Source organism: Piliocolobus tephrosceles, chromosome 21 (assembly GCF_002776525.5).
Source record: "Piliocolobus tephrosceles isolate RC106 chromosome 21, ASM277652v3, whole genome shotgun sequence".
NCBI lineage: Eukaryota > Metazoa > Chordata > Mammalia > Primates > Cercopithecidae > Piliocolobus > Piliocolobus tephrosceles.
Window position 1 is genome coordinate 12,346,007 of NC_045454.1, and position 12,928 is coordinate 12,358,934.

The window sequence follows — 12,928 nt, forward strand, 5'->3', positions numbered from 1 at the left end:
TTGAGACAGGGTCTCATTCTGTTGCCCAAGCTGGAGTGCAGTGGTGCGATTATAGCTCACTGCAGCCTGAATCCCCTGGGATCAAGTGATCCTCCTACCTCAGCCTCCCCAGTAGCTGAGACTACAGGTAAGCACCACCACACCTGGCTAATATTTTTATTTTTCCTTTTTGTAGAGACTGGGTCTCACTGCGTTGCCCAGGCTGGTCTTGAACTCCTAGGCTCAAGCAATCCTCCCACCTTAGCCTCTCAAAGTGTTGAGATTACAGGCGTGAGCCACTGTGCCTGGCCTGAGTTGAGTATTCTAACATCTATCAGGGGAAAAATACGCCTGACACCTCAAATGTGTGTTCTCAGAGCGTAGTTGCTTAGGGTGGAGCTCAAGTAGGCACTGTTGGGGTGTCCACTCTCTGCAGTCCACAGCAATTATGGTGAGGAGTGTGGGGAGAAGAAGGTCAGAGTGTCCGTGACTCCCTCACTGTTGTCCTCTCTCCCAACAGGCACTGCAAAGTCAGCGGTGAACTGACTTCATCCCAATGCTCAGCCCCCACCAGGACCAATCTGGAGTCCCTCCCCTGCCCCCATTCAAATTTCCCTTCTGTCCCCAAACTCATCTCTGATCTAGACCTTACTCACCTGCTTCCTGTTTCCTAAGACTCCTTCCTGCAGTCCCCAGACTGAGCCTTTTGTCTTTGTCCACCCTGAGCCAGACACCTCCTTTTCCAGAACCTTCTCCTTACTAGTGACTTTGTCTCTGTTTCTTTCTGGGGTCCTAGGAAATGCCAGCACTCCCACCCGCATTGCCTGGACTTTCCGACACTCCCTAACTGCCCTGTGTCCTATCTCAACGCTGTCTCATGTATTTCCTGTGTCTTCTAGAACATCCCCCCGCCATTATTACTTCAGTATGGCTACACATACTTCCTAACTGCCCTGCAAACATCTCCTTCTCACTGTTGCCCAGCGATGCTTTCATCCCCTCCATAAACACTCCCCAAGACCAATTTTTGTGTCACCCCTATACTCCCTCATTGACACCCTGATTAACTCTATACATAACCTCCTTGACAAACCACTTTAGTAATCTCATCATCCTCCAGACTTCCTTCCTGTCATAATTCCATCCCTCCTCCAACTTTTCCCTCTCAAGCTCTGCCCTTCCCAGCCCAGCCCAGCCTACCCAACCTCAACTCTTCCCTGTAGAGTACATCCCACCATGTTCCCCTGAGCCTCCAAGGAAGGGGCTCGGGGGCCCCATGGCCTCCCGCTCCCCGTGGCCCCACAGCCCCCGTGGGCCAGGGGAAGCGCCCCAGAAGCCGAAGTGCCCACCATGGGCAACCACACGTGGGAGGGCTGCCACGTGGACTCACTTGTGGACCACCTCTTTCCGCCATCCCTCTACATCTTCGTCATCGGCGTGGGGCTGCCCACCAACTGCCTGGCTCTGTGGGCAGCCTACCGCCAGGTGCAACAGCGCAACGAGCTGGGCGTCTACCTGATGAACCTCAGCATCGCCGACCTGCTGTACATCTGCACCCTGCCGCTGTGGGTCGACTACTTCCTGCACCATGACAACTGGATCCACGGCCCCGGGTCCTGCAAGCTCTTCGGGTTCATCTTCTACACCAACATCTACATCAGCATCGCCTTCCTGTGCTGCATCTCGGTGGACCGCTACCTGGCCGTGGCCCACCCACTCCGCTTCGCCCGCCTGCGCCGCGTCAAGACCGCCGTGGCCGTGAGCTCCGTGGTCTGGGCCACTGAGCTGGGCGCCAACTCGGCGCCCCTGTTCCATGACGAGCTCTTCCGAGACCGCTACAATCACACCTTCTGCTTTGAGAAGTTCCCCATGGAAGGCTGGGTGGCCTGGATGAACCTCTATCGGGTCTTCGTGGGTTTCCTCTTCCCGTGGGCGCTCATGCTGCTGTCGTACCGGGGCATCCTGCGTGCCGTGCGAGGCAGCGTGTCCACCGAGCGCCAGGAGAAGGCCAAGATCAAGCGGCTGGCCCTCAGCCTCATCGCCATCGTGCTGGTCTGCTTTGCGCCCTATCACGTGCTCTTGCTGTCCCGCAGCGCCATCTACCTGGGCCGCCCCTGGGACTGCGGCTTCGAGGAGCGCGTCTTTTCTGCATACCACAGCTCACTGGCTTTCACCAGCCTCAACTGTGTGGCGGACCCCATCCTCTACTGCCTGGTCAACGAGGGTGCCCGCAGCGACGTCGCCAAGGCTCTGCACAACCTGCTCCGCTTTCTGGCCAGCGACAAGCCCCAGGAGATGGCCAACGCCTCACTCACCCTGGAGACCCCACTCACCTCCAAGAGGAACAGCACAGTCAAGGCCATGACTGGCGGCCGGGCGGCCACTCCGCCCTCCCAGGGGGACCAGGTGCAGCTGAAGATGCTGCCACCAGCACAGTGAGCCCCGCGTGGCACAGAACCCCCAGTTTTCCCCTCTCATCCCAGTCCCTTCTCTCCTGGTCTGGTGTATGCAAATTGTATGGAAAAAGGGCTGTGTTAATATAAGAATACAAGAACTTAGGAAGAGTGAGGTTGGTGTGTCGCTGGTCAACCTTTGTGCTCCCAGATGCCATCACAGTTTGGCAGTTGTGGAAGGCCTCCTGAAGGAGGAGATGAGTAAATATTTTTTTTAGAGACAGGGTCTCGCTGTGTCGCCCAGGTTGGAGTGCAGTAGTGCAATCGTGGCTCACTGCAGCTTCCACCTCCTGGGCTCCAGAGATCCATATCAGCCTCCCAAGTAGCTGGGACCACAAATGTGCGCCACCATGCCTGGCTAATTTTTGTACTTTTTGTAGAGACTGAGTCTCACTATGTTTCCCAGGCTGATCTTGAACTCCTGGGCTCAAGAGATCCTCCTGCCTTGGCCTCCCAAAGTGCTCGGAGTAGGGATGTGAGCCACCATGTCTGGCCAGATAAATTAAGTCAAACATTTGGTTTCCAGAAAATAAAGACAAATAGAGAAGGTTAGATTTTTTCTTTCCAACAAGTGGATAAAAGTCTGTGACTCCGGGAGAAAGTGGAAGGAGAAACACAGCGGATATAGAGTCATTATGTTTGTAAAGCCCCTGGTCATAAAGGAGAGAGAACATAAGACAGCAATTCTCAGTTTCTGGATAAACAGCGATCTCCAAGTCAGGACTGAGGATGAAGAGGGAGAATGTCAGAACTCAAGTGAAGGGCAATCAGGGCAGACTGCCTGGAGGAGTGATGCAGGAAGGTTTGGGAAGAAGGTTTGGGACAAGAGGAAAGGGTATTTATTTTATTTTATTTTATCTTATTTTTTGAGACAGAGTCTCGCTCTGTCGCCCAGGCTGGAGTGCAGTGGTGCGATCTCAGCTCATTGCAAGCACCGCCTCCCAGGTTCACACCATTCTCCTGCCTCAGCCTCCTGAGTAGCTGGGAGTACAGGTGCCCGCCACCATGCCCGGCTAATTTTTTTGTATTTTTAGTAGAGATGTGGTTTCACCACGTTAGCCAGGATGGTCTCGATCTCCTGACGTCATGATCCACCCGCCTCGGCCTCCCAAAGTGCTGGGATTACAAGCGTGAGTCACTGCGCTCGGCCGCGTATTTATTCATTCATTCAACAGAGGTTTATGTAGCGTACTGTGCTGGGTGGGGCTGGGATACAGCAATGACTGAGGCAGCCTGGCCTTGCCTTCACAGGGCTCGCCATACACAAGTAAATAAAAAATATGTAATGTTTGGAATTGCTAAATGTGAAGGGGACATTTTTCTGTGTAAGGCCAGTTGAGGGGATAGAGGATGACTTGGAGTCTGATCTAAATAAGGAGGGCAGAGGAGGGCTTGTTGCGGTGGCTTTCCAGCAAAGACTTGAAGGATGTGCGGCACTCAGCCCTGTGGCTGTCGTGGGAAGAGCATTTCAGGCAGAGGGAACTGCAGGTTCAAGGGCCCTGGGGTTAGAGAGTGTCTGAATTTTCGGCCGGGCATGGTGGCTTACACCTATAATCCCAGCACTTTGGGAGGCCAAAGCCGGCGGATTACCTGAGATCAGGAGTTTGAGACCAGCTGGTCAACATAGTGAAACCCTGTCTCTACTAAAATACAAAAAAAAAAAAAAAAAAAAATTAGCTGAGCATGGTGGTGGGTGCCTGTAATCCCAGCTACTCAGGAGGCTGAGGCAAGAGAATTGCTTGAACCTAGAAGGCAGAGGTTACAGTGAGCTGAGATTGTGCCCCTGTACTCCAGCCTAGGCGACAAGAGCAAAACTCCAGCTCAAATAATAATAATAGACTGTCTGAATTTGAAAGATAGCAGGTATGGCAGTGTGGCTGCAGTGGAGGTGGGGAGGACAACAGGAAAGGAGAAATGAGACAGGAGAGGGGACAGCAGGTCGTGTAGGGCCATGTAAGTCCCAGTGAGGACTCTGCCTTTTAATCTGAGATACATGGGAGCTATGAGGGGGTTCTCAGTAGAGGATGAAGGTGATTTGACTTAAGTATTAACAGTATCCCATGGGCTGTTGAGTAGGGAGTAGACTATGGGAGGTTGGCTGGGCATGGTGGCTCAAGCCTGTAATCCCAGCACTTTGGGAGGCTGAGGCAGGAGGATTGCTTGAGGCCAGGAGTTTGGGACCAGCCTGGGCAACATAGGGAGACCCAGTTTCTACAAAAAATTTAAAAATTAGCCAGGCACGGTGGTGTGCGTCTATAGTCCCAGCTACTTGGGAGGCTGAGATGGGAGGATCACTTGAGCCAGGAGGTGGAGGCTGTGATGAGCAGTGATTGCACCACTGCACTCCAGCCTGGGCGACAGAGCAAGACTCTGTCTCAAAATGAAAAAGGAATATGGGAGACAAGGATAGAAGCCAGGAGCCCAGTGAGGAGGTGACTGCGGAGTCCAAGAGGGGTGTGCTGTCAGTCGGGCCAGGTGGGTGGTGGTTGTGGATTTAACATGGAGCATTGATCAGCTTTTGGAGTTTTATTTTTGTTTGTTTATTTATTTATTTTGAGACAGAATCTCGCTCTGTCACCCAGGCTGGAGTGCAGTGTCAGGATCTCGGCTCACTGCAACCTCTGCCTCCTGGAATCAGGCAACTCTTGTGCCTCAGCTTCCTGAGTAGCTGGGATTACAGGAGCGCACCACCATGCCCAGCTAATTTTTGTATTTTTAGTAGAGACGGGGTTTTGCCATGTTGGCCAGGCTGGTGTGAAATCCTGGCCTCAAATGATCCTCCCACCTCAGCCTCTCAAAGTGCTGGGATTACAGGCTTCAGCCACCATGCCCAGCCTTGGATTTATTTTGAAGGAATCCTCTAATGGAAGCAGCACAGGGGCCAGCGGAATTATGAAACACGACTACCTCTCCCATTCCGGGAAAAGGGTGACTAGGGGGTCTGAGCAGAAAAAACTTCCAGGAAGGATCCCAGGCCCTGGTCTAGGGCGGTCACCAGAGAGGCCAGGCGACCAGTCCAAGGTCGCATGGCTGGTGAGTCAGCGCTGGAGCCAACTTGGGCTCCCTCTCCCCTCCCCATCTCTGCTTGTATTCCCACGCCCCAGGGTGGCCAAGGCTGCCCTCCCTTCCCTGGTCTCAGGGGTCACCAGGAATGGCCACTGTTCCGTAACTAGGCTGGAGGGCAGGAAGAAGCACCCAGCTCTGAACAGGCCTTGCCCTTCAGAGAAGGTCTCCTCTCCCTTTCCTCCTCACGGGTGTGTAAACAGACTCCTGAGGTGTGACGATCCACCCACAACCCTCCTGCCCTCCCCCCTCCCGTGCCCTCCCCTCCCTCCACAGAGGTTCACAGAAGACTTTCCCGGGAACCATTCTCAGAGAAAGGAAGAAGGAGGAGAGAGATGGGGGAAAAAGTGCACTCAATGATTTTTCTGGGGTGGAGGGAGCACAGAGATGGGGGAAATCCAGGCTTTGGTGTTGGAGTGCTGGAGGGCTAGAGAAGAGAGGGAGGCCTGGGATCTGGGAGGCCTAGTAGTCTTCCCACCCTATCCCACTGCCGTAAAGCTACTGGAATGGAGATGTTGGGGCCAGAATATATATATATATATTTTGAGACTGAGTTTCGCTCTTGTCGCCCAGGCTGGAGTGCAATGGCACAATCTCGGCCCACTGCAACCTCCGCCTCCCGGGTTCAAGCAATTCTCCTGCCTCAGCCTCCCAAGTAGCTGGGACTACAGGTGTGTGCCACCACGCCTACCTAATTTTGTATTTTTGGTAGAGACCGGGTTTCTCCATGTTGGCCAGACTGGTCTCAAACTCCCGACCTCAGGTGATCCACCCGCCTCGGCCTCCCAAAGTGCTGGGATTACAGGCGTGAGCCACTGCACCCGGCTTGGGGACAGAAATTTTAATTTTTTTTTTTTTGAGACAGGGTCTCGCTGTGTTGCCCAGGCTAGAGTGCAGTAGAGCTCATGGCTCACCACAGCTTCAACCTCCCAGGCTCAAACGATCCTTCCATCTCAGCCTCTTGAGTAGCAGGGACTACAGAAGCAAACCACCATGCCCGGCTAATTAAAAAAATATATATATATTTTTGTAGAGATGGGGTCTCGTTATGTTCTCCAGGCTGGTCTCAAACTCCTGGCTTCAAGCAGTCCTCTTGCTTTGGCCTCCCATAGTGCTAGGATTACAGGTGCGAGCCCCCATGGCCTGCCCCAGAAACTTTTTGAACACAGTCTCTTTGAAGAATCCGATGAAAACCTGCACACTACTCCTTCCCTCCAAATGCTCATTTGCATTCATTCAATAAAATTAATTAAGCACTAGGCCAGGCGTGGTGCCTCATGCCTGTAATCCCAACACGTTGGGAGGCCGAGGCAGGTGGATCGATTAAGATCAGGAGTTCAAAACTAGCCTGTCCAACATGTTAAAATCCCATCTATACTGAAAGCACAAAAATTAGCCAGGCGTGGTGGTGCGAACCTATAATCCCAACTACTCCAGAGGCTGAGGCAGGAGAATCACTTGAACCCGGGAGGCGGAGTTTGTAGTGAGCTGAGATCCCGCCACTGCACTCTAGCCTGGGCAACAGAGCCAGACTCCATCTCAAAAACGAAAACAAAAAAGGCCGGGCGCGGTGGCTCATGTCTGTAATCCCAGCACTCTGGGAGGCCGAGGAGGGTGAATCATGAGGTCAGGAGATCGAGACCATCCTAGCTAACATGGTGAAACTCCATCTCTACTAAAAATACAAAAAAAATTAGCTGGGTATGGTGGTGGATGCCTGTAGTCCCAGCTACTCGGGAGGCTGAGGCAGGAGAATGGCGTGAACCCGGGAGGCAGAGCTTGCAGTGAGCCAAGATCATGCCACTGCACTCCAACCTGGGCAGCAGAGCGAGACTCCATCTCAAAAAATAAAATAAAATAAATAAATCCCCATTTTAGCTCCACCCTGATTTCCTCTGGAACTGTGGGCAAATCCTTTTCATCCTCTGGCCTCACTTGACCAGTCTGTAAAATGGGAAGGGGGCTGGTCCCAAGTGAATGATGGACCTTAAGTAGTCCCAAGTTCCTGCATACCTTCAGTCTGGGAAAGGTTGTTTTTATGGAATCCTGGCATTCTTAGCAATTCAGAATATCAGGGTTCACACACGCCAGCACCATCATTACAGATGAGGAAACGCAAGTCCCTCAGTGCCAGGAGCTTGACAAAGGAAACTGAGAGAGTCAGAGTGGATACCAAGGAAGTCCAGGGCCCCCTGATTCTGTGTCCTGAATGTATGTTTCCTCCTGCACACCACTCCTCTGTTCCTGCTTTCTTTTTCTTTTTTTTTTTTTATGAGATGGAGTCTCACTCTGTCACCAACAAGACTGGAGTGCCGTGGCATGATCTCTGCTCACTGCAACCTCCACCTCCCAGGTTCAAGCAATTCTCCTGCCTCAGCCTCCGGAGTACCTGGGATTACAGGTGCCTGCCACCATGCCCGGCTAATTTTTTTTTTTTTTTTGGTAGAGATGGGATTTCACCATGTTGGCCAGGGTGGTCTCAAACTCCTGACCTCAGGTGATCTACCCTCCTTAGCCTCCCAAAATGCAGAGATTACAGGCTTGAGCCATGGCGGCCAGTCCTCTGTTCCTGTTTTTCTTCTGTCCTTCTGCCTCCCAGAATCTCTCAATTACCCACCAGCACTCCATCATCCAGGAATTTCTCTCAACCCCTTCCTGACATTGTTTATATGATTTTACTCCCTGCTGGGTAAGAAAGGACAGTCTGGGACATGTCCTTAAACTTATTTCTGAACTAGCTCCCTGGGGACCCTACCTCCTAATGAAGGAAGTTGGGTTGCTTGAGAACGGGTATGGTTTTATTAGCCAAGATGCTAGGCTATCAACCTCTGCAGGAATCTTCTGCCACCCCCTGCCCCGCTGTGGGCCTCAGTTTGTCAGTTACTTGGGAAAGGGTTGTATTCGCTGTTTCTGGGGGCGAAATGCACCCTCAGGCTGGAGTTAGCAATAATAATGCAATCATTACCTGTATAGTAAGAAGGGCTATTTACTGAGTGCTTAACTATATGACTGGCACCATTCTAACCACTTCCCATGGTCTACTGTTTTACACTCAAGATTAGCGCAGAAGCCTCACAACAACCCAAAGAGGCAAGTGCTATTAGGATTCCCGTTTGGTAGACGGTAATACGAAGTCCAGAGAGGTTATGCTACTCATCTAATATTACACAGCGAGGAAATGACAGAGCTGGGATCCCAACCAAGGTCTCTATGGCTACGTGGCTTCCTCTTAAACCCAATGAGAGCCCTAGCTTGCAGAGGACGGTGTATTTGGGGCTCATAGGACTAATTAGGACTAATTAAGAGCCTCCTTTGGGTGGGGACGCCAACTCGTTACATGACATCACGAAAGAGCACAGTGACGTCGGCCAAGGCGGGCGTGGGAATCCACGCGCCTTCCAGCATCCGTTAACGGAACCGCCCCCCGACCCGTCCCATTTCCGTGTATATTTGCATATTCAGCGAAAGGACGTCGGTACGTCAGCGTCGACGGGGTGACGTCAGGGTGCGCCTCTGCAGTTTCCCCCGAGCGTACGTACATACGTACTGACGCACGCATGGCCACGAGAGGGCGGGGGAGGAGTGAAGAGGTTGAGGCGCCCCGCCCAGTCAGCCGGGTTGCGCGTGCCCTGTGAGACCGCCAAGATGGTGGTGGGCGCGTTCCCTATGGCGAAGCTGCTATACTTGGGCATCCGGCAGGTCAGCAAGCCGCTTGCCAACCGCATTAAGGAGGCCGCCCGCCGAAGCGAGTTCTTCAAGACCTATATCTGCCTCCCGCCGGCTCAACGTGAGTCTGACCCGAATTCCCTCCAACCTTTTTCCTTTCTCCAACCCCTCTCAGGTGGTTGCTCAGGGGATGGACTTCTGTTTACGACCAATCACAGCCCGAACCGGCAAAGTCCAGTGGCCAATAGGGAGGGTTCCTGATAGAGGGGCGTGAGGGTGGCCCAATAGTGAGGGCGGGGCGGGGCGTAAGGGGCGGGTCAGGGCGCCGCCGCGTGAGTAGGAAATGCCAACCAATAGAGGAAGAGAGCGCTTGGAGACTGATGCCCTGTGAAACCAATAGTGTGAGGGATGGGAGAAATTTGGACGGAGCTTTCCAGGAGAGAGGAACTAGGGGAGGGGCTGAGGAGAAACCTGACGGGGTCCTTTGCCTGGCCGTCCTTGGGCAACTTCGTTTCAAAAGTTGCACCCTGTGCGTCAGTTTCCCCTGATCTGGGAGGTGCTTGTATATCCTCCGTTTAGGACGTCGACGTGCCTCAGTTTTACTGTAGGCAATAAGTCTGGATTAGGGGCATGGTTCGGGGGTGAAGTGTGGAGGCATGGCCTGGGAATCTGGAAAAGGACTTTGAACCAGAGAGGACATTCATCTGTGTACTCATTAATGCGCTCATACGCCGTCCTTTCATTCGGTAAACAGACTATGCGGCCTTTTTGCTCAGCACTGGGAGATACACACTCCTGATCCATCGCTGTCAATCCAGAGTGGTCGGGGAAGTGGGAGCCCCGGAGCTCAGAGGAGCTCCTGGCCCAAGGACCTGAGGCCAGCAGGGCTGCCTAGAGGGGGCCGCCCGAGCTCAGATCTAAAGGCCATAGTAAGGTCCGGCGCGGTGGCTCACACCTGTAATGCCAGCACTTTGGGAGGCCGAGGCGGGCGGATCACATGAGACCAGGAGTTCGAGACCAGCCTGGCCAACATAGTGAAATCCTGTATGTACAAAATATACTAAAATTAGCTGGGTGTGGTAGCGCACGCCTATAGTTCCAGCTACTTGGGAGGCTGAAGCAGGAGAATCGCTTGAACCCGGTAGGTGGAGGCTGCAGTGAGCCTCGATTGTGCCATTGCGTTCCGGCCTGGGCGACACAGCAAGACTGTCTCAAAAAATAATAAATAAATAGAAATAAAGGGCATAGTAAACACCCAAAATATAAACTACTTTAAAAAGGTGATCTGTGTGCTACGTGGGACATAACATAAGGGAATTTAGCATAATTGGCTGGGTCGGAGAACCACTGAAACCGCCTTTCCAAAATTGACTGACACAGTGAAAGAGATTTAACTTAACTGACTCCATCTTGCTTCTAACCTCCAAGCTATCCTTGTTCATTCCTGGGCGAAGGATGAACTAACTTTGGGAGAGATTTAGTTTCTAGTTTCTAGTTTAAACAAACATGGTAACAGTCCTTTCCCAAAGCAAACCTCCTTCTTGTCTAGGGACTAGATTGCCTTTGTAGGACTAACATTAGCCACAAGATTAGAAATTATGGTTTAGGAGTCATGCAGTTGGAGGCTACAAGATTCTGACCCTCCCTAAACTGCTCCTAAGATCAGTGCTTGAGATATTCTGCAGACCCTGCACTTGATGGATCAGCTGGCCTTACCCAGATCAATAAACTGGCCCATCTGATCTTGTGGCCCCCACACATGGACTGACTGAGTGCTGGAAGACTGCTGGGACTCCCTATGATTTTATATCTGACCAATCAGCAGTCCTGGCTCACTGGCTTCCCCCACCCACCAAGTTATCCTTAGAAACTCTGTTCCAGCTGGGCCCATGGGCTCAGGCCTGTAATCCCAGCATGTTGGGAGGCTGACGCAGGTGGATCACCTGAGTTCAGGAGTTTGCGACCAGCCTGGCCAACATGGTGAAACCCCATCTCTACTAAAAATACAAAAGTTAGGCGGGCATGGTGGCAGGTGCCCATAATCCCAGCTACTCGGGAGGCTGGGGCATGAGAATCACTTGAACCCGGGGATGGAGGTTGCAGTTAGCCAAGATCACGTCGCTTCACTCCAGCCCAGGCGAAAGAGTGAAACTCCTTCTAAAGAAAAAAATATATATATATACTCCCTGAATGCTCAGGGAGACTGATTTGAGTAATAGTAAAACCCCTGACTGGGTGCAGTGGTTCACAGCTGTAATTCCAGCACTTTGGGAGGCTAAGGTGGGCGGATCGCAAGGTCAGTAGTTCGAGACCAGCCTGACCAACTGGTGAAACCCCATCTCTACTAAAAATACAAAAATTAGCTGGTGTGGTGGCGCACATCTGTAATCTCATCTACTCAGGAGGCTGAGGCAGGAGAATTGCTGAACCTGGGAGGCAGAGGTCACAGTGAGCCGAAATTGTGCCACTGCACTCCAGTCTGGGCAGCAGAGCGAGACTCTGTCTCAAACAAACAAAAAACCCTCCCGCACAGCCAGCTCTTCGTGAATTACTCTTTGTCTTGCAGTTCTCCTGCCTTGGTGAATCAGCTCTGTCTAGGCAGCGGGCAAGGTGAACCCTTTGGGCGGTTACACACCATTCATCCCTCCATCCATTCATTACTTCCTTTAGCTAGTATTTTGTGAGCTTCTGCCCTGTGCCAGGTCTTGTGCTGGCAATGCTGGCGAAACAGCAGGGACCAAGCCAGCACCAATCTGTGCCCTCAAGGAATTCCTAGTCCAGCGGGGGCAGAGCTGAGATGGGGGAGCCCACTGGGCACCTGATGTGGCATGGGGTTCAGGGAGGGCTTCCTGGCAGAGGAGACATCTGACCTGGGACCTGAAGGGTGAAGACAACACCAGGACAAGGAGCAAGGAAAGCACTGGGGCAGAGAGAGGAGCACATACAAGGCCCACATAGTTAAGGGAGTGCACCTTTTTTCCCCTCTGTAAGTTTGGATGCTTAAAGTTTGCTTTCCAGGGCCCAGAATTCTTGGTTGTTCGGTGTTTGGTGGGGTCATTGTTGGGTCTGCAGCTCTTAGAATGGGAAAGTATTAGATTTCACGGTTACCACAGTGCTTTCCTGTTAGCCATCTCATTTGACCCCCACAACTGTTTTGTCCCCATGTCCAGAAAGAGAAATGACTTCCTCTGGTTTATAGAAGGGAAAATGGAGGCCTTGAGGGCAGAAGTTAATTGCTCAGGTCATACACAGAGATTTGTGCCAGAGGCAGGACTTTGGACACTGAATTCCTAGACCCAGTTTGTTTCCTGTCTCTGCCTGTCTTCCAAACACCGTGATATTCTTAGCATTGTGGTTTAGAAAATGGTTTCTGGAGGCCGGGCGTGGTGGCTCAAGCCTGTAATCCCAGCACTTTGGGAGGCTGAGACGGGCGGATCACGAGGTCAGGAGATCGAGACCATCCTGGCTAACACGGTGAAACCCCATCTCTACTAAAAAATACAAAAAACTAGCCAGGCGAGGTGGCGGGCGCCTGTAGTCCCAGCTACTCGGGAGGCTGAGGCAGGAGAATGGCGAAAACCCGGGAGGCGGAGCTTGCAGTCTCCTGAGATCTGGCCACTGCACTCCAGCCTGGGCGACAGAGCGAGATCTCAAGAAAGAAAGAAAGAAAGAAAGAAAGAAAGAAAGAAAGAAAGAAAGAAAGAAAGAAAGAAAGAAAGAAAGGAAGGAAGGAAGGAAGGAAGGAAGGAAGGAAGGAAGGAAGGAAG

General features: G+C 52.3%; 2 protein-coding genes across 3 annotated transcripts in view; both read left to right on the forward strand.

Annotated features, from left to right (window-relative positions):
• GPR4 (G protein-coupled receptor 4) overlaps positions 1 to 2,546 on the forward strand; it is an 11,875-nt gene extending 9,329 nt beyond the window's left edge. Inside the window, exon 2 of the mRNA XM_023182361.1 lies at positions 500 to 2,546. Coding sequence (XP_023038129.1) covers positions 1,330 to 2,418 — 1,089 coding nt within the window. The 5' untranslated portion in view covers positions 500 to 1,329 and the 3' untranslated portion in view covers positions 2,419 to 2,546. The remainder of the gene's footprint in view (positions 1 to 499) is intronic.
• A 6,500-nt stretch (positions 2,547 to 9,046) lies between these two features.
• The window catches only part of OPA3 (outer mitochondrial membrane lipid metabolism regulator OPA3), a 55,903-nt gene continuing 52,021 nt past the window's right edge, over positions 9,047 to 12,928 (forward strand). The window contains exon 1 of one of the 2 annotated variants that reach the window (XM_026457347.1): positions 9,047 to 9,282. In XM_026457347.1, the coding sequence (XP_026313132.1) occupies positions 9,141 to 9,282 (142 nt within the window). In that variant the 5' untranslated portion in view covers positions 9,047 to 9,140. The remainder of the gene's footprint in view (positions 9,283 to 12,928) is intronic. The other variant, XM_023182360.2, reaches the window with a different exon arrangement.